This window comes from Thamnophis elegans, chromosome 7 (assembly GCF_009769535.1).
Source record: "Thamnophis elegans isolate rThaEle1 chromosome 7, rThaEle1.pri, whole genome shotgun sequence".
Classification (NCBI taxonomy): Eukaryota; Metazoa; Chordata; class Lepidosauria; order Squamata; family Colubridae; genus Thamnophis; species Thamnophis elegans.
Genome location: NC_045547.1, coordinates 50,834,817 through 50,861,890, shown reverse-complemented (window position 1 = coordinate 50,861,890; position 27,074 = coordinate 50,834,817). Strand labels below are relative to the sequence as shown.

Here is a 27,074-nt window from a genome sequence, read left to right as displayed (position 1 = left end):
GGCAATGGTCCTGGTGGTACAACCTCAGCACAATCTAATCCTGGAATATTAGGTATAGGTGGAGGTGGGACTGTGTTACCTGCTTTGAATATAGAGGTACTTGGATACCTATCCTCAACATATCTGCACAGGGTAGTGCTAAAGCTACCTAGTAAGTGAAATAATTTATTTCTCTGTTTTTATAAATTTGTTTAATTCATATTTTCAAAACTGCAGAGTAAAATCCTCCATTCCCTCAGCACAGACATATGCTATTTAGAGTAATCAAAATTGGTAGTAATGGTGTTATAATCCCATTATTTTTCTAAAAAGTCTTAATAAAAAAATCATTCACTAAGTTTGTGTAAGGTGACACCAGTTAGAATTATATGTAAATTTTATACAAGAATGGAGAATGCTGTAATCTCCTCATCTCCCAAACATCATCTCCCTGAGCTGAGATTAGCAAGTCTTTTGGAAAACCTTAAAAATGTGGTTCTTCGTGAATCCTGGGGAACCTATGGCGAGCTTTCAGAATGGTTGAATAAGGTTAAATGATTGTTGTCTTCCTGTTGTCTTTTATGGTGCTTTTATGCTCTCCATGGTATCAATGGGAGAGTCCAGGATGGGTTTATTCTAGCCTGCTAGCTCGTTGACTGAATTGAAAGTCTGAAGACACGCCTCCTTGGTAACGGTCCTCAGGCTTTCAATGTTGGAATCAGGCAACTGCGCAAAGCTGCATTTGCAGAAGCGGTACGCAGCACTTGAAATCATCCCCTCTCCCCCACTCCAGCCCCTTCCTGTCCACAGAGTCGGGAGGTTGGGGACCACTGGTCTAGAGAATTTCCCTTTCCCTAAATCATCCAGCTTAAAAAGTAATGATTTAACCAGTTTTATTTTTAGCTATCTTATTGACCCAGGTTAATATGTTTTAGTTCTCTTTTGAATATGGACTTGAATGCTGGTCTTTTGCAGTAATGTAAATCTATTCACAAATCAGCAGTTCCATATGATTGATTTTGGATGGATTTCTTCATATTTTAGTTTAGAAATGTTGGATAAAGTTGAGCCACCAACAATTCCCGAAGGCTATGCTATGTCAGTAGCATTTCATTGTTTGCTGGATCTTGTCCGTGGCATTACTAATATGATTGAAGAAGAATTGGGACATACTGAAATAGACAGTCAAATATCAACAGTCGATGCACAGACCTCACCGACAGCATCTTTGTACCGCCAGGATTTTCATTCAGCATCTGAACAAACTGACAAAGATACAGGTATATGATGATGTCCAAAATTTGGTTGATAAGAGGAAGAGGCATTAAGGAGCTGATAGGATGTGTTTCTTGAATGAGCTACGCTTTCTATTCAGATGAAACTTGTTGATTTAAAATATATTTAATAGTTTTTAAATATACAAAGCTAGTTCTTTAGAATTTGTTTATTGAATGTTTCAGTGCTATTGAAATAGTCAATTAGTTTTGCCCTATAATCTGGCGTGTATTATTTTACTAAAAAATCCAATTCTAGTACTTCCGACAGCCATATTTAAACATTTTAGATTGTTTATTACAAGTTTGAATTAAAGATGTAATGGAATATGGGACTAACCTTGGGAGACAGGAGAAGGAGACACAGTCTAGACAATGGTCAGATAATAGGCAGCTTAACCTGCAGAAGAAAGGGACCTGGCAAGCATCTCACAAAGATTTTCTCTAGTTTCTTTGACTGTAGATGTGAGCAAGGAGAAACGTACTTTCAGATTTACAGGATTTTATTATTTTCAACTTATAATAAAGTTGCAATAGTATTTTTGGGTATACTTCTTACCTGCACTACCTCATAAGATGATAATTGGTAAAATATTTCCTCTAAAGCACTTTATTGCTGATTGAAAATATGAAAATTGAAAATTATTTTGGAATTGTATGTATTATCCTTGCATCAACAAATTACTCTTCATTGTAGTTACTCTTCACTATATGAATAAAATGCAGGCAATCCCAATTTACAATGGCTATTGGAACTGGAATTGTCATTGCTAAACAACACAGTTATAAAGCATGACATCCTGTAATTATATCACTTCGTGATGGCAGTTCCAACAGTCCCATCTGAGCAAGGATCCTGTGGATCTTTAAGTAAGCACTTTGCATGACCATGATTTGTGACTTCCTGCCAGCTCCCCATTGACTTTTCTTGTTGATAATTGACAAAGGATGTTGGAAATGTGATCATATGACTGTGGGGACAATGTACATTAAGTGAAAACCAAAATGCACCAAGAAATGTATCTTCTGTAATTGATTTGCTAAGTATTATTTTATAGTATTGTAAACTTGTTTTCTTTAAGATCACAGAGTTGTTTGGGAAGAAATGGTGAATGCATGTTGGTGTGGTCTTCTTGCTGCACTGTCTTTACTTCTGGATGCTAGGTATTGAATTGTTTTTAAATAGTTTCATTTTAAAAACTATGCTTTCTTACAGGCAAGCTAAGACTTCATGTAGAAAATTGCATGTCAACTAAGTATCATATTTCTGGAGACCTAAGAGACAAAATTATAGAAAAATATTTATGGCCAAAAAACTATAAAGAATTGGATATCATTGCAATTTAACTGATTAGATAAGCAAGACTAAGCTTTTCTCTTCTATTCTTCTAGAGAAAACATATCTATTTAACATTAAAATACTGTATCATAAATATGGTCACATGAGATTTATCATTTTTGATACCAGGTACATGCTAGCAATAGCAAATAGCAATAGACTTTTATACTACTTCACAGTGCTTTATAGCCCCAACAATATGGGTCCTCATTTTATCGACTTGGAAAGATGGAAGGCTGAGTCAACCTGGTGACGCTCAGAATCGAACTCCTGGAGTGAGCAGTGAGTTAGCCTGCAGTATTGCATTCTAACTGCTGCACCACCACCTGATAATATAACAATTGCTTGAAATATATAAATTATAACATTATATAAATTATAACAAAGATCTCCACTAACTTTCATCAACTTTCACATTTTCCTAGCTAGAATTATTACTTCTGAGAATTCTGTGAGATTGAATTGAATTAATTGGAACTAATTTAAAGGTTTGTGTTACTTTAGTGTAATACAAAGCTGTATTGTACTTTATTTTTGTAACACCAATATGCAAAATGATGTTTCAGAAGATTCTGCAACATGTACATCTTCAAACATGTCCATTTGAAAGATATTATAAGCACCTATTATTATGTTATTTTTAGTTTTTAAACAAACACAAACAGACAGAACTTAAAACATAAAACATTTCCATTACAAAATTATAGAAAGTGTGTCAGTTAGTAACAAATTTCTATGAATCTCTTCCATAGTCATCACTTACAATTCATATCAAATCACATATTTTAAATCAAATATATTTATGATATATTACTATTATTGTACCCCCACCTTCATTTGACTATGATTTACATCCTTTTATATGAAATATTCTAAATTTAAAGTAAAATTCTATAATGGCATTCATTAATCCTCCTAAAATCATCCAATAACATTACATCTTTATAACATGTTCTAAATAAAAATTACGTTTAATAACAAAACTTTTAAACCTCTTCTCACAGTCTCCATTTGTAGTTTATATAAAATTTCATATTATCAAACATATATATATATATATATATATATATATATATATATATATATCTATATATGTTTTTTTTATTTGTGCTGATAAATAAATAAAGGGAGACTAGTATAAATCTATTTCAAGCTATTTAGCTCTCATCAGCTAGCCATACCCTTACTGGGATTTGAACCTGGGCTATATTGCATACTAGGCATACTAGGCAGAGATCTTAGCCATTAGGCCACAGGCTCTTATCCGTTATCAGCGAAGCCAGGGTGAAAGGTATCTATTAGATTTTTACAACCCCTGGTAAGCCCCAATTATGGGATATATATATATTATAATAACATATATATAACTATATATATAACACACACACACACACACAGGTTATTTGACTATAACTATTCACTCATTTATACATAATACTCTAAATTAACTAAGTTTAAACTTAATTTTTATTATATGCTTTCATTACATCAACCTGAATCTTTCCAGTAATGGTGCAGTCTTATGTCTCTTGCCATTTGTAGCATTAGTATTCTGATTACATTAGTATTCTGATTACTTTCTTGGTAAGTCTTGTATGATCCTCCTTTGCAACTTGTTGTTCATTTCGTCTCTTCTGAGAACTCGAAAACCTCCATCTGCTCCTTCCATCAGCTTGACTTTGGTTATCACTGGTGCTTCTGTAAAGATTTTCTCCTTGCCTCCATCAATTTTTCTCTCTTTTCTTCTTCTATACTTTGAAATCTGAGGTAGAGTTCCAGTCCATCTATCTCCCCTTTCCATATTCCGCTCTTGCCATTTCCAACCATGCTCAGTTTACTGTCAGTATCCACAATTTTCTTATCTCTTTGCTTATTTTTTTCTTCAATTTTTACAACTCTGTCCTCCACTTTCTTGATTTGATAAACATCCTCAATTTTTTCAATCAATTTTTCTGTTTTGCATTCTATATTCTCCAATCTCTTCTCAATTTTTTCTGTTACTACTAGTATTTTTTGGATTCCAAACATAATTATTTGTAATGTTAAAATTTCTTTTTCCTGTTGCGCCATTCTTTCAACATAAACACTGCCACTATAACATTCAAGGCTTTTTGGTAAATGTCAGCTAGTTCATTATAATCTTTCAAGTCAAGGCATTTATCTTCTCCAGCTGGTGATAGAACCTGTGTAAAACAACCTATGCTCTCCTGCTATCACTCTCAGTAAACAAAACTGAAAAAGCCTTGAAATACAAATGATCAAAAGAGGAAAAAGAAATAACAATGTTTCCCCACCTCCAGCCTAAGTACAGTGTTACTTTTTTTCCATCTGTTATTACAGCCTCTTTATATGCCTCTTATATCTTCTTTATGTTCCAAACTTAGGGGGGGGGGAATCTTAAATGGAGATAGAAAACAATCCAATCAAGCATTGTAAAAAGAAAAGAAAATGTGTAATCCAAAGGTATAAAAAAAGAATAAAAAGTAGTAGAAGAAAAACTAATCCATTCAGTTTAAAAAATAGGGAACATTTGTAAAATTTCCATAAAAAGAAAATTAAAAAAGATAACACACTAAGTTTAATGTAGTTTAATTTCGCCGCTTACTCTCTTCTGCCTTTTAATTTAGCTTTGATTTTTTTTGGGGGGGGGTAGTCTCTTTTCTAATAATAAAATTTCTCATCAATTTGACACACTTTCTCTTTCCGCTTTCTTTCCGTTCCAGAGCTGTCCCAACTTCAGCAGCTTCAAAGGCTGCGTTTCTGTCGTCAGAAATAAGAGCTTCTCCTGGATCAATCAGGGACTTTGCAGTGTCCCTGAGATCAGCAGGACTTACTCTTTTCTATCACTGTCTTTACGGGACGGTTTAGGTCCAAAAGGACCATCCAGCGGCAGAAATATTGACTGTCTAACACTGTGTCGTCGCGACATCAGCTCCTCCCTCTTCCAATAAACTCATATTATTAAAGGGCTCTATTTTAAATTTGTTTTTTGTCTTCAGAATTTTTCTAATAATTATCTTGCATGTCTTATACCATGTTTAATTGTTACATAAATATTTCCCTTCTATGTTGTGTGCACATTAGGCAAGTTGTATTTTAGAGGATTAATTTTATTATTGAACAACTACAGTGCTATCAGTCAATCCAAAACGTTAATAAACCTCAAAGCTGAATATTTAAGAAAGTGAAAGTCAGGTTTTGGCTTTCTTAGAAGAATACCTATATGTGCACAATTATTGGGCAACTATTAGTGTACAGAATTATGCAACCAAATGAAAAATTTTCCCATTCCCATTTTCACTTTTTTATTTGCATCTGTTAAAGTGAGAATAAACAAACAACTAAAATATACAAATAAGCATTTCTGACATAAAAAAATATCAGTAACCAATATAGCCGCTATTCTTTTCAATAATAGTCATAAGTCTTCCATTCATGGACTCTGTCAGTTTCTTGATCTGCTGACAATCAGCTTTTTGTGGAGCACAACCACAGCCTCCCAGACATTATTCAGAGAGGCGTGCCATGAATCTCCCATTTAAGAAGGGCCCACAAGTTCTCAATAGGATTTAGGTCAGGTGAGAAAGGGAGCCATTCTTTCATCTTTAAGGCCTTTACTGGTTAGGTATGCAGTGGAGTATTTCGATGCATGCGATGGAGCATTGTCCTGCATAAAAATCATGGTCTTCTTGAAAGATGCAGACTTTTTTCTGTATCTCTGCTTGATGAAAGTGTCTTCTAAACCTGGCAGTAGGTTTGGGAGTTGATTTTGAGTCCACCTTCAACCTGAAAAGGTCCAACTAGCTCATCTTTAAATAATACCAGCTCATACTGGGACCCCAACTCCACATTGCTGGCATCTGAGTCGAAGTGGAGTTCTGTGCCTGTTATTGATCCAGCTACAGGCTGTTGTGGTCCACTGGCAGCCTGCGGAGCTGGCAGCAGAGTCAGACAGCGAGGGGATTGGGGAGGAACATAGGCTAGGCTTGACTCTGCTTTGTGTGGCCTTGCCAAGCTAATTGCCAATTAAGCCTTTGGCAGCGTTTCAAGGAAGATAAACATGGGTGCTTATCAGCCTTATCCTGAAAGTCTTTGGTGCCTACTATAGGACTCTTTACAACTATTTGGAACTCATTACGGTCTGTGAATGAACATAATTCACAGCCTTTGGAATAAAAAGAGGGTTTTTAGGGACTAAGCATGTGCTTTTTACTGTATCAGGAAGCCTAGATCAGAACACAGGCCCATCTGGTCTGTCAAAAGTCACTCTCATCTCATCAGTCCATAAAATCTTCGAAAAATCTGACTTCAGGTATTTTTCGCCCAGTCTTGCTGTTTCAACTTATGTTGTTCAGTGATGCTTGAGCCATATCTCTGAGCACTGAACACCTTGTACTTCTGGGCACTCCAGGTAGGTTGCAGTTCTGGAATATGACAGCACTGGAGGATAATTGATTTTTGGTAGCTTCATGTTTGATTCTTCTCAAATCTTTGGCAGTTAATGTACATCTTTTTTTCTCAACACATTCCTGTGACCCTGTTGACAATTTGCAACAAAACGTTTGATGGTTCTGTGATCACGCCCCAATATCTTAGCAATTTCAAGTGTGCTGCGTACCCCTGAAAGACTTTTTGAGAATTTTCACTTTCAGAGTGAGTTAAACCTCTTTTTGGACCCATTTTTGTCTGAGGAAAAGAAGCTGCCTAATTATTCACCCTTGATACAGGGTGTTGATCGCCTTAGGTTACACTCTCCTTCATTACACAAAATACAATCACTGATAGGCTTATATCTACTAAGCATTCAAGTTATACAGCTTGGAGGTGGAAAATATAAATAAAAATGAATATATGGTTAAAATACTCACTTGCCTAATAATTGTGCACAGTGTGTATTATTTTTATTTCCAATGGAACAATATGGTTATTTATGCTTTGAATTGAATTGAATTGAATTTATTGCATTTATATGCCACCCTTTTCCCCGAAGGGGACTCAGGGCGGCTCACATCCAAGTCAGGGAAGGGGATACAGATAAGGGATAAAAAAGACGAACAAAACAATACACAATTTAAAAACACACAACAACCATACCATTCGAGGGGGGTGGGGCAAAAGCTCTTTAGCCCCAGGCCTGTCGGAACAGCCAGGTTTTAAGGGCTTTGCGGAAGGCCTGGAGGGTGGTGAGGGTTTCGAATCTCCACGGGGAGCTCGCTTTGTTTTTAATCAAAATTATTTTTAATATGTAGGGATTGTGTTAATAATTTTGTACTATTTCAGCACCGATGAAGCTGCCACAGAAAATATTCTAAAAGCAGAACTAATTATGGCTGCATTGTGTGGAAAACTAAGTCTTGTAACATCAAGAGATGCCTTTATTACTGCTATTTGCAAGGTTCTTTGCCTCCTCACTATGCCTGACAGTACTGAATACTACTAGTGCTGCCCTTTCCAGTAAATGTAAGGATATTATTTAGTCTTATTTTACATCATCTGAATGTAAAAATGCTCTCCAATTTTGAAAGAATGCACTTTTTTTTGTTAGCCACAGGTACTTGTCAGAATATCATGTCGATCTGTCTTCTCACTTCTGTAAGAAATGAAATATATAATATAATATAATTATAGGTATAGTATAGTGTATAGTGTATAGTACAGTACAGTACAGTATAGTATAGTTATATATGGCCAGATTCTGAAAGCCCACCAGTCTTTTTCTTCACTGGTTGAATGTTATTAATAGTCCATATAAATTACAAACTTCCATGTGCCAAATGAATATTCTCATTGCTGTTTTGGATGCATAGTATAATTTTAGATGTAAAGGCTACATTAAAATGTCTCCATTAGTAGCAAACTGATTTTTTAAGGATTTTTAAATTTTTATTACTAGTAGTTTGTTATAAACTATTAGTAATATATTTAATAAACATATTTATATGTATGTATATAGGTGTATTTGAATTAAAATATATATTTTATGAAAGTTCTTATCTAAATATTATTTTGCTTTCCAGCATATTCTATTCAAGGTCAAAATGTGCAAATGATCAGTCCCTCAAGTGAAATCTCATCAGCAAGTTGTAGCAGTGGGGCAACCACTGGCTCTGCAACCACAGGGAACAGTAATGGTAAAATATAATTCGCAAACATTTCTTTTTTGCTTCATTATTATCTATCTCTTTTTTCTCATTTCCCCCATCACTATTAGCCATGCCAAACTCAGTAACCTACATATATTAACTGGAAAGCTTCCTAATGTCTTGTTAAAGCTGAATGCTAATGATTATTTTAGGTCTTTTTTGTACAAATGTAATTGTATCCAGGGGTGTGTGTATGTGTGTGTATAGACAGAGAGTATGTAGATTTGCACATTGTTTAAACATCTGAACATTAGATTGCCCAAATTTAATTGTACCATTATTCGCAATCTTTGTTTTCCCCATGGGAGTGACATAGTTTAGTAGAATATTACACTTTTTAAAAGGATGGGTGTTCTATTATAGCATGGTGAAAAGAACAGAGCAGAAAAGTACAAACTGAGAGCCAAGAGGAAGCTAATGCTAATTACCATTATACTTAAGTGATGCTTTCACTGAGGAACAGTATAGATTGCTAACATAGATCACATTTTAATCTCTCCTGTCTAAAGTCATATAGCATATTTGATCTATATTCATGATATTAAGTCACCAAATTGTTTAATCCAATGGTACATGAAGCAGGCATTGTGATTTATTCAGTAACTGTGATTAAATATATCATGGTTTAATACATTAAACATGTTACATACATGAGCCAAATTTTCATACCATATTCTAGTTATAAAAAGTTCATTGTCAAAGTAACCTGCAATTATTTTCAGAGTCATCATTTACAGCTTTTGCTTGAATGACACCTATTCACCCTACCTATGTAAGAGAAAGCAAAATACCCAAGAAACACCTTTGCAGCTGGAGACCAAATCTTCCTGAGCTTTCTTCTGTCTTCATGGCACCATTCTAGTTGCATGGCTATTGTAGAATGTAATCTGATTTTGAAATGATTTAAAATTAAATGATGGCTTGTACATTTAGACTTCCTTTGTGTTTGTCAACTGTTCTTCCTCTCTATCATTTTTCTGCAAGCTTTATTTGTTTTATATTTCATATTTCTTAACCGCCCATCTCCCTCTGAGAGGGCTCTGGCGATGATTTCCCTCTTAGTTTTCATTTTTCACCAAACTGCTAAGAGGACAACCATCCAGCAGAAGCAAAATTTGCATCAGCTCTTCTCTCTTCCTTTCCTACCTGTTCCCACGCATGCAGAGAAGGGGGAAATCATCTACTCACCTGCATACTCAGGTATCCTGCCAGCCACCATTTTGGATGAGGATTAGGGAACCACTGTACAGGTCTTGGTGTTCCATTGTCACAGTGGGTTACTGATTTGGCTCATCTCTGCCCTGATAAAACAAGAAGTTCTTTAAACATATAAGCTATTCTTATCTATCTCATGTTTGGTGAGCTGTCTTGTACGTAATTGAAATGAAGTTCATAGTATTTTACATTCTTTTCCATGAAAAAAAAAAGCTTCTCAGTATACTTTTAAGAATTCTTCAAGGATAAGTCACTGCCCTTTTACTTTTTCTTGCCTTTAGGAAGAATCTTATCTTGACAGAAGGATTCTTTATAAAAGCTTTACAATAGCTTTCCATTAATCGGTAACTAGGTTACTGTGTCTGCTCCTTTTATATCAGCTGCTACCTATCAACTGCTCTAGATATGGGGTTCCTTTTACTTGTATCTTTCTATTATAATCCCTTTAACTAATTAAGATATTTAATATTGTACATTATTATTCTATCTTGATGGCTTCTGCTTTGTTCCTGTGATGCATGAACTACATCTTTTCATGTTTCATTTAATGTCATCTCATTCTCAATTGCAGTTGTGAATTTATGGTCTGACTATCTGATCTAATCTATATATTTAAAGTCACAACCCCTGGTATGCCCAAATATGGGAGGAAGTTCACTGCTTCCATTCTCTGTCCATCGGCTCGTCATAAGAGACCATCCGGACAGAAACCCAATATTTTTACTGTTGCCTTTGTTACATTTGTGTTGTATTTGTGCTGATAAATAAATAAAGGGAGACTAGTATAGATCTATTTCAAGCTATTTAGCTCTCATCAGCTAGCCATACCCTATCCCAGTAAGGGTATGGTTAGCTGATGAGAGCTAAATAGCTTGAAATAGACCTATACTAGTCTCCCTTTATTTATTTATCAGCACAAATACAACATTATATATATATGTGTGTATGTGTGTGTGTGTATGTATGTATGTATGTATGTGTATATATATATGTGTGTGTGTGTGTGTGTGTGTGTGTGTGTGTGTGTATATATATATATATATATATATATATATATATATATATATATATATATATATATATATATTCTGTATATGTTTCAAATACTAATTGCAGGAGAACACTACAGGTTGTCCTCGCTTTATGACTGTTCATTCAGCAACCATTCAAAATGACAGTTCTGAAAGAAGGAATTTGTGACTATGTCCAAAGCCATTGCAGAGCTCCTATGGTCACATGAGTGCGATCTGGGTTCTTGGCAACTCATTCTTACTTACAATGGTTTGCCAATGCAAATGTGATCGTCATTTGAAATCTTCCCTGCTAGCTTCTTCAGAGAGCCCAAAGGGAAGTCAGTAAAGAAGGCTACAAGCCGCTGCCGCCTGCTGACAGGACTTTCTCTGGCTTAAAAAGATCCATGGGGACCCATTCTCAAAGAGAATGGAAGAATTATGGGCCAAATTGATTTTACCCTGCGCAGGACAGAATTCCTCCACCAAGCAGCCCAGTCACTCTCAGAGATGAAAAAGTCTGTGTGGAAAAGACCTTAAATACTGTTGTATCAAAAGAAGCATGTCTATTTTGGGTTCTCTCTTTTCTGCTTCGGTTTTATGTGTACCAGCTTGTACTAATATTTGTTTGTAAAGTAAAATATTTGAATATTTGATCAAATTAAACCGCTTCCCTCTGCCATAAGGATTTAAGGATTATGTCAGATGTTGTCACTGAAATTCACTGTAAAATATCCCTTACCCATAAGCCTCAGTTATAGAGAAATCTAAGAGTAAATTGGTATATAGCGAGTATTTTTGGAATGATTATATTTTTCATTAATATTGTTAAAACAGTTTTTCACTTATAAAACACTTTTAGCTTACATCTATAAAATGCTAACTGTTTTAAAAAAAATTTTTTTTAGCTTACATCTAAGAATATACAGTGCATGAGGACGTTACTTAGCTTGGCTCATTGTCATGGAGCCGTCCTTGGTACATCATGGCAACTTGTCTTAGCTACACTCCAGGTGAATTTAAAATTTTTAATAAAAATAGATGTATCATTTTCAGTGGTTGAGCAGTGAAATTTCTACTATGCTAAAAATCAGATCTATTCAATTTCCCAGACTGCTATTGTTATATGTCAAATCACCTTGACTTTGGGTATCCAAATATGATCATCCCACCATGTAGGAAACCACATGTTCTAATCACCTATCAACAGCATGGATATACTGGTTATACAGAGCTATAATGATCTTTTGCTATTTTGTCTAAGCTTTTAAATTGTGATAAGAACTTCACACACTTTGTCACAGAAGAACATGCTTACGTTCTTAAATATTTTACAAATGTATTTCAAAGTTGAGTTTTTGTTTTGTTTTTTGACATTTTAGCATCTTGTATGGATTCTTGGTTTGAAACCAGGCATTGGAGGTGCTTTAAAGCCTGGAAGAGCTGTAGAAGGACCTAGCACAGTAAGATATATATATTACTTTATTGAATAGAACAGTGACAATGTTTTTACTATACATTTACCAATCTTGCAATTATTTCTTTTAGGTTCTAACTACAGCTGTTATGACTGATTTGCCAGTTATCTCGAACATTCTTTCGAGACTTTTTGAAAGTTCACAGTAAGAAAATGTCTTTGTAAACAATTTTTTAAATACACAGTTCTAAAACTCTGTCTCTATCTATTATATCTCTTTTTATCATTTTAACCAGTTTTATTTGTTGCAGACAGCTCCACTTTGGGGTTCTTTTTTCTTATTCATTTTGAAATAGTTTTAATACTTGATTTCTCTCCTTCATTCCTTTCCCACAGATATCTGGATGATGTTTCATTACATCATTTAATAAATGCACTTTGTTCATTGTCTCTGGAAGCCATGGATATGGCCTATGGAAATAATAAGGTACAATATGTTTAAGTTTCTTATATAAATTAACCAGCTTCATTCAGTTAAATTTACATATTATTTACATGAACATGAATTATATAAACATGATTTATATTAATTATCTCATATGGTCCTTATAGCCCCAAAATCAATTTGCTATTAATTATGTGTCATCAAATTGGTGTTGACTTTTATCAACCACATAGTTTTTCTATGTGATCATCTGTCCCTAATCTGGTCCTTCAGGTTTTCGAACAGTGCAACCATCCCCACTGAGGCCTTCCATCTTGCTGCTGGTCAGCCTCTTCTCTTTCCCAGCATTATAGCCTTCTCTAGAGAGCTAAATCTTTGTATAATGTGTCAAAGTAGGATAATTTGATCCTGGTGATTTGTGCTTTGGGATAAAACTTTTGAGGTGATTTATGTGATTATTCATTGTTTTCTTGGTTGGCCATGGTATTCTCATGAATCTTCTTCAACACCGAAGTTCAAAAGCATCAGTACTTTTTCTATTTTGCTGCTTCAAAGCCAAACTTTTGTTTCCATACAGCATCACATGGAGTACCATGGCTTGCATTATTCTGATCTTTATAAGTGTAGGTATATAACAGCATCTGAACAAGGTCTTCACGATTGCTTTACTAAGTGCTAGTCCATTATGTATATCTTGACTGTTTTTTCATGTTGATGGTGGATCCCAAAAGACTGAAACTGTTTACCACTTCAGTATCTTCATTGTCAGTTTTAAGGCTCTTGTTGTACATGTTGTCATGAGGTTGATCTTTATATTTAATTCTAGTCCCAATTTTCACTGTGTTCTTTCACTTTTTTTCACAGCATGTTGATCCTATGCATTTTTGGCTATCAGAGTAGTGCCATCTGCATAGTACAGGTTATATTTATATATTATATATTCATAAACATTATTTATATGCCTCTCATCTTACAGAATGTAACTTTGGGTGGCATACAATAAAACCATAAAATAGCAATGGTAAAATAGAATGCCATTAAAAACATTAAAAACCCTAAGGAAGAACATTAGACATGGAGATATGGAAACCACCATTCCCTTGAGTCTATAGGCTTGTTGACACTGCCAAATTTTGCAGGATTTCGGGAAGGATGGAATGAAAATGGTAGATCCCATTATAGGGAAGAAATGATGTTCTTTTCCATGGCAGAAAAGGCCCATTGCAAAGGAGATGTAACTTCTTTGTAGATAGAACCCACAACTACCGGTATAGATGTTTCTTCTCCAGTTTTTAAAGCACACTCTATTTCTTCAAATGTATCTTCCCTTAATATATATTTCAGCAAATTGTTTAAATATAAAAGTGGAAAATATACAATCTTGTCTGAGTAGTTTGCCAACCTGAAGACAATCAATTTCACCATATACATGTTCAGTCCATATTATGACTTCCTTTGTATATGGGTTTTACAAGATGACAAAGCAGTTTTCTGGGATTCCCATTTTTCTAAGCATATTCCACAGCCTGACATGATGAACAAGATCAGTGGCTTTTCTATGAAGCATATAGTGACTTTTCTTGGTATTCTTTGGCTTTCTCAATTATTCAGCATGCATTAGTAATAAAACAGATTTTATGTAACATTACATATTAATGAACTTACATACCCATTTTAGTCTTTTGCCCCTATACTCAACTCTTGGTATTCCTTAATTAAGTACAATTGTTCATAATTATACATTTAGTTCAAATATAGAAGCAATTGTAAACAGAATGGGAAAAGTTAATAAATTAAAGCTGGAAATTGATTTATAATCCTAGTTTGTTACACAATTTGTAACCACTGTCTTTGTGGCAGAAAAGGAAAAAATAAAGACCACAGGAAACCTTTTGTGCAAAACTTAATTTATTAAACTAAGTTCTGATCAGTGAATTCCAAAAATATGCATGTATGTATGTATATGTATGTAGGCTTACAACCATACAGTTCATATGGTCCAACACCAAGTCACAGAATTTAAAAATACAGCACACCATTAATGCATGCATAAGTAAATATATATAGTGCATACATATATAAAAAGAAGAAACTATAAAGTTAACATTTCATTGAAGGCACCAAGGGTATAAATAAAAAATATATATACTGCCTATGAATTGTATGGGTATTGGGCATTTAATAAGAATACTTCAATCTCCTCATCGTGAGGGGATTTATCAAACTAAAAAGCAAATGAATTGATGTGTGTATAGTAGATACTTTAAAAGTTTGTGTGAAACTGATCCAGCCTATATACTCTAAAAAATATATATTTGAACTTCATATGGATAGTTGATATACAGTATGGATTTTATCATATTGGATAAAGGATTATAATTCACAACTAAAAATTAAACTTCTATATCAACAAACCTTGAAGAGAACACTTTACATCACTGTTCTTCAGTATAGTAACTTAATGTTTGATCTGGTGAATGAAATCATTTTAAATACCATTTGCATTTAGGAACCATCATTGTTCGCTGTTGCTAAATTGTTAGAAACAGGACTGGTTAACATGCATAGGATTGAAATTATGTGGAGACCACTGACTGGTCATCTTTTAGAGGTAATGAATCATTTTACAATCTTCTATCAGTTTTTATGTTTGAAAAATCTTAGTATTTTCTCCTTTTAATTAAGACTAATTAAAGCATAGGAATAAGAAACAAGTAATGCTTAATATTAGTTTCTTTCCTGTTTCTATTCTGTTTTGTTCCCCATTAACTGTAGAGTCATGGAATTAGAAAGGCTAATTAGACTATTGAATCCTCCAATTCCCTGCTTAATGTGTACTGTGTGAATTCTGTACCTGTGTGGGTTGGGAAAGTATCAGATGAGGAGAAAGTCACGTTTTTCCCACATGACCACCATAATTGTTTCAGAGAATGCACCCTCTCTTATATAGTCATAACTTATAAATAAATAAACCATAAAGTTTTGTACTAGCAGATAAAACAATTGATGTATTCATTGTAGGTTTTTTGGCAGCACTATGGAACGATAAAATTTTCTTCTTCTTTAAAATAAGGAACAAAACAAAATGGTTTTTTTCTAACATTCTAATCTAGCTTAAAAACCTGAGATTTTTTTTTTGTCATCTCCCATCCAAATATTAACCAGGTGGGTTTTTTAAATATTGGTGTATTAAATAGCTTGTTAATATGTGCCTTTATTGATAATCCCAAATCCCTTCCAGATAAAACACTTAATATGCCAGAAATTTCACAACTATATGGTAAAAAGTAATATGATTGTCAGTTGGGCTGTTATTATTGTATATAATTTAAATCAGGATAATGCTGCCCAAAATACTATATTGCAAATTAAAATTATAATTATGCCTTCACTGAAAAGCAGAATAGATATTCTTAGATTATATACAATCTAATGTTTTAGCTACCTACAATAGGGTATTTTGTGTAAATGTGCTGATTATGCTTCTTACCTCAGAAAAATTGCTAAAGCTGAATTGTTTTGCTTTACATAAAATTATTAATTTTATATTAGAAACTATATGTTTTTAATAAATATGCTTAAGGAGTACTAATCTTTCAAAATAGATGTGCTTTTCTTTTCTGCCAAAGAGAAGTGCTTATGCATGACCATACATATCCCTGCAGATACAACTGAAACCAGATTCCAAAAACAGCTACCGTATTTTCACGACTATAAGCCGCACTGAAAATCCTAAAATTTGATCAAAAACCGGCAGTGCGGCTTATAACCCGGTGCGCTTTATATGTGAAAAAAGATCGAAACTCTCTCCCTCCCGACGCTCAAACTTGAAGCTCGCAAGCATGCACACGTCCCTCGGGTCTCTCCCTTCAACCTTGCTACTTTCTGAGTCGGAGACCGGGGGGCGAGCAGAGAGCCACCCAGCTCCCAGCCCCTATAGACTGGGCTGTTCCGTCACCCCCGCCGCCGCAAGAAGGGACGGCAGACCGGCGCAGCCCTTCAGGATTTGCCAGCGCCGAGCACCCCATCCGCCCCGGCAGTCGCCCTGCCTAACTCCGCTCCGTGCCCCAGCCGGCTCTGCTCTGCCGGTCAAGGGCGCACGGGTGGCCGGTGCGGCGCCAGTCTTCCCAGCACACCACGCCGGCCGGGCAAGAGCCGGGAGAGCAGCGGAGCCCGAAGCCTCCCGTGCCAGAAACGACCCGCTAGCCGACGCCTGCCACGTGCGCCCACCCACCCGCCTCGGGGACCGCAACCCGGGCGCCCTGCCCGCCCCCGTCCCCCCCGCCTGGCTCACTGATGCGGATGACATGGGGCATGCCGCGGCAGGCGTGCAGCCAGAGGACTCCGAGCAGGGCGGCGGCAGCGGAGGCGCAGGAGCGGGCCAGCGGCGGGCGCGGGGCATGGCAGTAGGTCAGCATCCTGGGCGGGCGGGCGGCGGGCAAGGCGCGGGAGGCGGAGAGGACAGAGCGACCGGAGCGCCGCCGCCGCCCGGTTCTGCTTCCCTGGCCGCGGCGCCCCAGGCCCCCGCGCTGGCGATCCCCCGGGGTGGCGAGGCTGCGTGGGGCCGCTCAGCGGAGGAAGGCGGCCGCCTGGCGGGAGAGGCTCGGCCGAAAGGTGCCGGGGCTGGAGCCGCAGAGCCAGGCATGTCTTCCGCCCGGGAAGTCCTGCCCCTTCATCCCCGAAGGCCGGCGCGCGGTGAGGGGGGCCGGCGTGGGGGCAAAAGTACTTTGCACATGCTCCACGGTCGCCGCGCTCTCCGTCCCAGCCTTCGCCGAAGCCGGCGGGCTGCCTCCCGAAGAAGCCGCCGGAGCGTCCCAAGCCAGAAAATGCCCCAACTTGGGCAGACGGAGTTCCAGTTGCAACCTGCGCACGTGATTCGATGAGGAACCAAGGGGAGCCGGGTCTCTGAGCGCGGCTTATAACCCGGTGCGCTTTATATGTGAAAAAAGTTTAAAAAATTAACATTAACTGATACTGCGGCTTATAATCCGGTGCGGCTTATGGTCGTGAAAATACGGTATGTTGCCTTGGAAAAATGTGCAGCTGCTTAATTGATGCAAAGAGTGCTACTTTGTAGTTCCTTCTACTTGTTGTAATACATATCGTTCAAAGGATTCACAGAACCCCAAAAGGTCTATAGCTAGAAATATTATCAAGATTTGGGGTGCTGCAAGTATGATATTCAATATTAATTCTTGAAAATTTACAAATTCATATTGATCAGAAATGCAGTGATTCTGCTTAGAAGATGTGGAAATCCAGGTAGCCCTTCAATGTTGCTAAATTTCAGTTCAAGCCAACATTGTTAGTTAGGAGACATAATAGCAGTAACGACATTGAAATATGTAGATGTTCCAAAAATCATTGTCAGATTTTTTTTAATTTTTACTATGCATTTTTCTCTTCATAAAATTAGTAGAAAAATTATATTTTTTGCATTGATATATCATTAAAATGATTTACTTCTAGGCTGGCAAGCTCAGGAAGTGGGGGAGTAGTAGAATTCAGTTTGAAAAATAGGTTAGTTCCATATTTTAAACTACAATGCTACACCAATATTTTGTATTGTTATTTAGTATTTATATGCTGATAATATTCCCCAGTTTCATTATTGAACAAATCTGGGAAATAGGTTAGACTTGGCAGCTATGACAAGTCATTGCAACACAACTGAACCAATATTTCAATTCAAATCTTTCCAGATAGGGCTGACATTTCAGCCATTATATTACTTCTGGAAATGTTATGCATCAGATCTATAATGATATAAAGCTTACAGTATTTTTCGGAGTATAAGACGCACCTTTTTCCCCAAAAAAAGAGGGTGAAAATCTGGATGCTTCTTATAGTCCGAAGGTAGGCCCTCCCATCCACCCACTGGACCCCAAGCGGCCTGGGGAAGCATGGAGATTGGGACTCGGTTGGCAAAGCGGGTGCTGCACAGGAGGTGCTAAGGTAAGGCGGCTAGTAGCTCTGCCTACCCCGTCTCCAGATGACCCAGGTGGAGGACAGTCAGCTTCTCCTGGCCGAGGAGGAAAGAGGTGAATCTGCGGAGAAGGAGAAGGAGGGTACACGGCTCTGTGATGAGCAACGGGGAACCGGGGAGGAAAACATTTTCAGGTAGCAGTGCCAGCTATACGCCCCATTGGGCAGAGGCCAAAAAAAATGGCTAACTGCCTGAAAAACACCATTCCAGGTGACGAGGATTGCCAAAAATGAGCATCGCTTTTTCGGTCTCCGCACACTGAAACCTCTGCCCCCACGTTTTCATGAGGGCAAGTGGCTCCACGAATTGCATCGGAGAATCAGGCCAATGGGCGGCGGTGACTAGAAAGGAGAGCCACTTTATCCAATGCCTCTGAGTAACTGGGAAAGAAAGCCGCGCTTGGAACCTTCCAAAAACTGCCACCCAAAAAGTGCGACTTTCTTTCCCAATTACTCAGAGGCTTTGGTTTAAGATGCCGTTGCTTTATGCCACCCTCCTCCTCCTCCTGCAAGCGAGAGGGCAGCTCAGGGGAGACAATGGCCATGCTGACTTCACTCCCCAGCAATGTGAGGAGCCGCCGCTGCCACTGCCTAACCCTTCTTGGCACCCGGGAGCCGAGTGGAGCAGAAGCCCCGAAAGCGAAATGTCTCCCTCTCCAGTCACTGCAGTCCATTGGCCCAATTCCCCGATGCAATTCACGGAGCTGCTTGCCCTCATGAAAACGTGGGAGCAATGGTTTCGGCGTGTGGAAACCGAAAAAGTGATGCTCGTTTTTGGCAATCCCCGTCGCCTGGAATGGTGTTTTTCAGGCAGTTAGCCACTTTTTTGGCCTTCGCCCAAATCGGGGAGGAAAATATTTTCAGGAGGCAGGGCTGCGATCCCCTTCCCAAATCCAAAAACAGGGCATACAGCCGGCACTGCCACTTGAAAATGTTTTCCTCCCCGGTTCCCCGTTGCACATTGTAGAGCCGCCCACCCTCCTCCTCTGCACACTCATCTCTTTCCTCCTGGGCCAGGAGAAGGTGACTGCCCTTCACCTGGGCCATCTGGAGAAGGGGCAGGCAGAGCTGCTAGCTGCCTTGCCTTACACCTCCTGCGCAGAGCCCACTTCACAACCGTCCAGACCTCCACGCTTCCTGGGATGCTTGCGGAATCAGGCTCCGACCGAGGCAGCGCATGGGGCTTGCCGGGAAGCCCGGCACCATGTTTACGACATGGCAGGAGGACTGAAGTGTTGCTTCTCTATCGGGCCTTGCTGTGAGAAAACCAGGCTTTCAACATCTACTGCTATAGGTAGGAAGAAGGGGGTGTCTCGGGGGCAGAGCCTTCAGTGCCAAGTCCCACTTCTGCCCCCATGAAAATCATCCCCCACCCTACTCACTCCAGTTAAGTGCCTGTAGGCTGATAGGGTTTGTTTTAAATGGATAAAAAGATCTGTGCTGCTCGTTATCAAAATCCGATTGAAGTGAGGATGCCACTGATCCTAATGCTGATAGACAGAGGCAGAATTATTTTTTTCTTGTTTTCCCCCCTAAATATTAAGGTGCTTCTTATACAGCAGTGTGTTTTATGCTCTGAAAAATACAGTAGTTTTGTTATTCTAATATTTATTGCTTGCCTTACATTCATATTTTTCCCTTTTCCTTTATTGCTTCCTAATTTTTTTAATTCAGAAGGTAAGCATGCCTTGCAAGTATGTCTTACTTATTTACTAGCTGATCTTTTTCTAATGTAGAATTATCACATTGTGATGTTGGAAAATAATATTTCAAACCAAACTGACATTTCTAAGATACAAATTTTAATATAAGCAGATTTCAAAGAGATGAATTTTAATATAAGAAGAATGAGCATTTTATAAGATAGGATGACACAACACATAAATCTACAACCATGCAAATCATCAGAATTGGGTAAAGAATGTAGTAAAATATGAAACATGTAAAGATATTATTACTCCACTAGTAAATATGCTCTTAATTTTCCATATTTAATATAGTTTTTTAAAATAAGAAATACGAAGCATTTTGCTTGCTAATAATGCAACAACTGCTATGCTTATGTATAAACCGAGTGGTTTATAATGATCAGGATAGACATTAGCATTCTTTCAATGATTTTATAGACTGAAAAGCAACATAGAGTGCTGAATATTTATTAATGTGCATTCTGACTGTAGGTCTGCCAACATCCAAACTCAAGGATGAGGGAATGGGGAGCAGAAGCTTTAACGTCTCTCATCAAAGCCGGATTGACATTTAACCATGACCCTTCACTCTCTCAGAACCAGGTAAATTAGCATGCTAAAAAATAATTAGTAGCTTAATTGATAATGATGTTGAGTAAGAAGTATAAATTGTTTTCTGCAATTGTATTCCAATTTAGTTATAAATAGAGTAGAACTAGAATTACAATGCCATGTTATTTGATTATAATGTTGTTCTGCTAATCAATGGGTTTCCTAGGAAATTATCTGTTTATTGGACTGAGTAATGATGCACTGATAAATAGCCCTGTACATGACTTTTCCAAAGAAAACCTAGTTTAGTTGACAGAGGATTGCAGCCCAGATGGAATAAAAATGCATAATGAGCAAGTTATGGCATATACAATATATATCATGACATCAATTCACTAGTGATTATATTGTTACCGGATATTACCAAATGTTAGAAGATGTGGCCCTATATATTAATATTATGAGAGGAGTTTAAAATGTCTTAAAGCTACAAAGGATCGTCTCCATAATTTAGAGGTACGAAGTCTGCCTATTGCTATTTATATGATAAAGTCTCCTTAAATAAAACTGATAGTTATAGAATAGTTAACAAAGTTGGGTGTAGATCAGTCTAGTCATTAGTATGGTAAGTAACTTTTCTCCACTTGTTTGTTTTCAATCCTAGAGGAAAACATATTTCCTACACTTAGAAGTGGTGTTTCCAAGCATGGCACTGATGAGAGTAACTATCTTTCCATTACTAGTTATTTTGTTACTTTCTTTGAATGAATAATATTTTCATTTCTTTTTTTTCCCCAGAGGCTTCAGCTGTTGTTACTAAACCCACTGAAAGAGTTGTCAAATATCAGTCACCCTGATATTAGACTCAAGCAATTGGAATGCGTTTTACAGATTTTGCAAAGCCAAGGGGACAGTCTGGGGCCTGGATGGCCCTTGGTACTTGGAGTTATGGGAGCAATTAGAAGTGATCAAGGGTAAGTGTATTTTATTTATTTATTCTATTTACAATACTTAACACTTCTAGTAGGGTACCACCAATAACTAAAACCAAAAATGGTAAAATTGGAGGCTGACATTTCTACCAACACAATCCAATACATTAAATAAAATCCCTAGGCTTTAACCTTACCCCTATAGGACAGGACTTAGTAATATATTACAATTGAGGGTGAACTTATTAATAATTGATGGTGAAATTATTAATGGGTAACCATGTCTGTGTAATTTTACAGACATTATAGCAAAATCTAACTACAATCAAAGAAACTATATTATACTGATCCAATAGTAGCTGTACTGTCAGCATTCCAAGTAATTCACCCAAAGAAAGCAGAATTCCGAGGGAGATAGATTCCTCAAGGAATGATTTATTGGATACATCATATTGGCATTACTAGTGAAAACCGACTCTAAAGGTTCCCATGGCTTTCACTTAATTAAAAAAGTAAAAGTTCCCCCCTTTCCCCAAGTCATCAGTCACATTGTCCAATTGAGGTGCTCGTCATGGTTATTCCAATCCTCTTCTCCTCAGCCACCTATTGGAATGTCCTTGTTTTCCACAGGAAAAATTTTTGTTTTGACTATAAAATCCCAGCTATCTATTTCCCCCTTCCCTATCCCTTCTTCTTTCTTGTGGCAACCCTGAAGCCTCCAAGATGGCCTCAGTCAGCTCACTTCAGGGTTGACATGTGCATAAAAAGGATCAGAATTATGGAGATTTTTGTATCAGTTAAGACGTTAAGATGAGTCCTTGAAGATGAGATCTTGTAGAGGGTGCAATACAGCAGGACGTGGTTTTAATGACCCCCTTGTCTACAGGGACACAGTCTCAACTCATATGGAACTTTTTTGTATTGGCCCTCCAGAACTGCTATGGACAGAGAGTCACATCTAGAGTTAGTGCCCTCCAAAATTTAGGAACAGTTCACTGGTTTATGAAGAGAGGCTTATCTGCTCAAGAAAACATTCTTGGGTAAAGCGGACAGCTCCTGTTGGATTTCCTGATCTTTAATACTATGTTTAGATGCATTAAATACACATTCACAGTCCATTATTAGGAACTCCTCCTTGAAGAGGCCAAGATTTTGGAGTTTTAATGAAATAGTCTTAGTTGTTTTATAGCTATCCACCATAAGGATATGATTCAAATCTATAGGGAAGAATAAGTTTCAGCCAGTGTATTATAATGCAAACCCATGCACTTCTTTCAACCTTTATAAGTTTAAATAAATAAATAACTAAACAAATATGATCATGTGACCATGGGGCATCAGGAGTTATAACTTTAAGGATAGGTCACAGATCACTTTCTTTAAATCCATTGTAAATTCAAATGGGCATTAAACAACTGATCATAAGTTGAGCACCACCTGTATCATAATTCTTATTTATAAATAACTATTTATTTTGTTAATAGAGAGTCTCTAATCCGGACTGCATTCCAGTGTCTCCAGTTGGTTGTGACTGACTTTTTGCCAACAATGCCATGTACTTGCCTACAGATTGTAGTAGATGTTGCTGGAAGTTTTGGGCTTCACAACCAAGAACTAAACATCAGTTTAACATCAATTGGTCTTTTGGTGAGGCTTGATTTATTGTTATTTTTACTCCCTAAATATGTAGATTTTTATGTGAAGGTTTAAATTGATATTCTTTCACTTTCCTATAAATAATTCAAATTAAATCATGTTAGAGATTGCTTCTGGAGTTATAAAAGTGTTTGGCAAATAAATGTTAACAATAAGTATTCTTATTATGGCCAGCAGGGAGCCATAGCACAAGTTTAAAAGAAAAGTTAAATATAATAGTTCAGCTACCAATTTTAAACTATCACTAGTATATTAATACAGTGAAAGTATAGAACCTAACAATAAGAGTTAGGTAGCACATTTTTAGATCTAACTAAAGAGAGATTAATTTGGAATTCACCAACATATCAATCATTAATATACTAACACATTAATGCACTAATATACACTGTAACATTCTCTTATAGTAACCACAAGCTTTACTTACTCCTCGTTGTACCTGTTAATATAATAGGGCATCCAAGTACTGTACATATACCTGTATCATTGAAATAAAACTCACTGAACTTAAAATATATTATGATATATAAAATATCGTGTTATGTATAAAATAGCAGGCACAGTTGCCATTTTAAGTGTTATTTTTTACTATACAAAGTAGGACATATTTTGTGAAATATCAACAACCTGATTAAAATTGGAGCTAGTCCATTTAAAGCATACTTATAAATACTTCAATGATTTTTTTTTAAAGAAAATAGTTCACTTCCAAACAAAAATAGGTTTGATGAAATTCCATTTCTGTGGGAATTTGGCTAAAAGACCTGCTTTGTCATCTTACTGGTTTCATTAAAAAGGGAAATGCCAGTGTTCTATAATATTTTTTAAGTATTCAAACTAATAATCATGTATTTAAGAAGGATATGTCTAACAATAGTTCCTCAAAATGCCTACATGCATTAATCCATCATAACTGGTGCCTAAAAATAATATCAAGGTACAGCATAGCTAAATGTTCAGAACAATTTGTTTATAATTTATAAAATATATATTGTGCATTTTCATTGGGTTTTTTTTTTTACATTTCCAGTGCAGGATTGCCATTCTTCTTTGTGTTCAGAAGTCATTTACAAAGAAATATTTTTTGCTTTCTAGTGGAATATTTCAGACTATTTCTTCCAAAGAAGTGAAATTATTGAAAAGGAATTAAACAAGGAAGAATCAGTGTTACAGAAGCAAGCAAAAGAAAACGGGATAACATTGAATCGTCCCTTCCATCCGGCACCACCATTCGATTGCCTCTGGCTTTGCCTATATGCCAAGCTCGGGGAACTCTGTGTAGATCCACGCCCTGCAGTTAGAAAAAGTGCCGGGCAGACTCTATTCTCTACAATTGGTGCTCATGGAACTTTACTTCAGCATTCAACATGGCATACAGTTATATGGAAGGTACTGATGTTTATATGTAATAATATTGTTCTTACAATATGCTTGATCCCAGTTGTTTTTTATATAAATATAAGACAAACATATCCTTTTTATTAGATTTTAAAATGCACATTTGGACATGTACCAATTTTTTTCTCTCACCAATCTTTCCAAGCCTGTGCATTACATTTGACTGTATTTGCAACATGTATTTTGTAATGATTTATCATATACATGCATTCAGAAAGTATTCAGACCCCCATCACTTTTGTCAATTTTGTTATGCTGCAGCCTGATTCTACAGTTGTTTCAATTCATTTTTTCTCATTAATCTACACTCAGTACTCCATAATGACAAAGTGAAAATAGAATTTTAGAAATATCTGTAAATTTATTAAAAAATAAACTAAAATATCACATTGGCATAAGTATTCAGATCCTTTGCAACAAAACTTGTAATTTAGCTCTGGTGCCTCCCATTTCTCTTGATCATTGCTAACATGTTTCTATACCTTGATTAGAGTTGACCTGTGGTAAATTAAATTGATTGGACATGATTTGAAAGGCACATACCTCTTTGTAGAAGGCTTCACAGCTGGCAATGCATACTGTAACAGAGCAAAAGCCATGAGGTCAAATGAACTGCCTGCGACCTCAGAGACAGGATTATTGCAAGGTACAGATCTAGGGAACAATACAATCAAATTTCTGCTGCACTGAAAGTTTCTAAGAGCACAGTGGCCTCTATATTTCTCAAATGGAAGAAGTTTGGCACAATCAGGACTGTTTCAAGATATGATTGCCTGGTCAAACTGAGCAATTGGAGGAGAAGGGTTTTAGTAAAGTGACCAAGAACCTGATGGTCACACTGACTGAGTTCCAGAGATTCTGTGTGGAGATGGGGCAGAGTTCCAGAAGTACAACCATCACTGCAGTCCTCCACAGCTCTGGGCTTTATGGCAGAATGGCTATACGGAAGCCTCTCCTCAGTGCAAAACACATGAAAGCCTGCTTGGAGTTTGCAAAAAAGCTCCTGAAGAACTCTCAGACTGTGAGGAACAAGATTCTCTGGTCTGATGAAACCAAGACTGTTTGGCCTCAATTGTAAAAGTTATGTCTGGAGGAAACCAGGCATCGCTTATCACCTGCCCATCATCATTCCTACAATGAAGCATGGTGGTGGCAGCATCATGCTTTGGGGGTGTTTTTCAGCAACAGGGACTGGGAGACTGGCCAGGATTGAGAGAAAGCTGAATGGAGCAAAGTACGGGGATATGTTCAATGAAAATGTATTCCCTAGCACTCAGGACCTCAGACTGGGCGAAAGGTTCACTTGCCAACATGACAGTGATCCTAAGCACACAGACAAGGTAACACAGGAGTGGCTTATGGACAACCTGTGAATGTCCTAGAGTGGCCCAGCCAGAGCCCTGATTTGAACCCTATTGAACATCTCTGGAGAGAACTGAAAATGACTATCCACTGATGGTCACCATCCAACCTGACTGAGCTGGAGAGGATTTGCAAGAAAGAATGACAGAAAATCCCCCAATCCAAGTGTGCAAAGCTTGTCACATCATCCCCAAGAAGATTGGAGGCTGTCACTGCCACCAAAAGTGCTTCAGCAAAGTTCTGAGTGAAGGGTCTGAATACTTATGATAATTTGATATTTCAGTTTTTTCTTTTTAATAAATTTACAGACATTTTTAAAATTCTTCTTTTACTTTGTCATTGTGAGGTACTGAATATAGATTAATGAGAAAAAATTAATTTCAACAACTGTAGAATCAGACTGCATAACAAAATTTACAAAAGTCAAGGGGATCTTATTACTTTCTGAATGTACTGATTATAACATATAAATAAAGATGCTGTAATACTTCACTTTTTTTCAGCTGTATTTATTATGTTCTCTTTTTGCATCCCACCTAAGTTAGAAACTGTAAATTATGAGAGGAATGCTCTGACACGCCAGAAAGTTTTTCTTACATATATGAAAAATATGGGTATAATTTGCTAAAAAGTGAGATTAGTTATTTCTATCAACAGGTAAAAAATCTAATATAGTTTA

General features: G+C 37.0%; 1 protein-coding gene across 1 annotated transcript in view; it reads left to right on the top strand.

The window, feature by feature from the left end:
• The window catches only part of MON2 (MON2 homolog, regulator of endosome-to-Golgi trafficking), a 99,106-nt gene that overhangs the window by 47,655 nt on the left and 24,377 nt on the right, over positions 1-27,074 (top strand). The window contains 18 exon segments of the mRNA XM_032222129.1: positions 2-79; positions 82-151; positions 1,024-1,259; positions 2,336-2,417; positions 7,873-7,982; positions 7,985-8,005; positions 8,008-8,052; positions 8,610-8,659; positions 8,661-8,723; positions 11,869-11,973; positions 12,343-12,423; positions 12,509-12,582; positions 12,774-12,864; positions 15,332-15,433; positions 20,988-21,098; positions 21,846-22,021; positions 23,464-23,626; positions 24,731-25,024. Of these exon segments, the coding sequence (XP_032078020.1) occupies positions 2-79; positions 82-151; positions 1,024-1,259; positions 2,336-2,417; positions 7,873-7,982; positions 7,985-8,005; positions 8,008-8,052; positions 8,610-8,659; positions 8,661-8,723; positions 11,869-11,973; positions 12,343-12,423; positions 12,509-12,582; positions 12,774-12,864; positions 15,332-15,433; positions 20,988-21,098; positions 21,846-22,021; positions 23,464-23,626; positions 24,731-25,024 (1,952 nt within the window).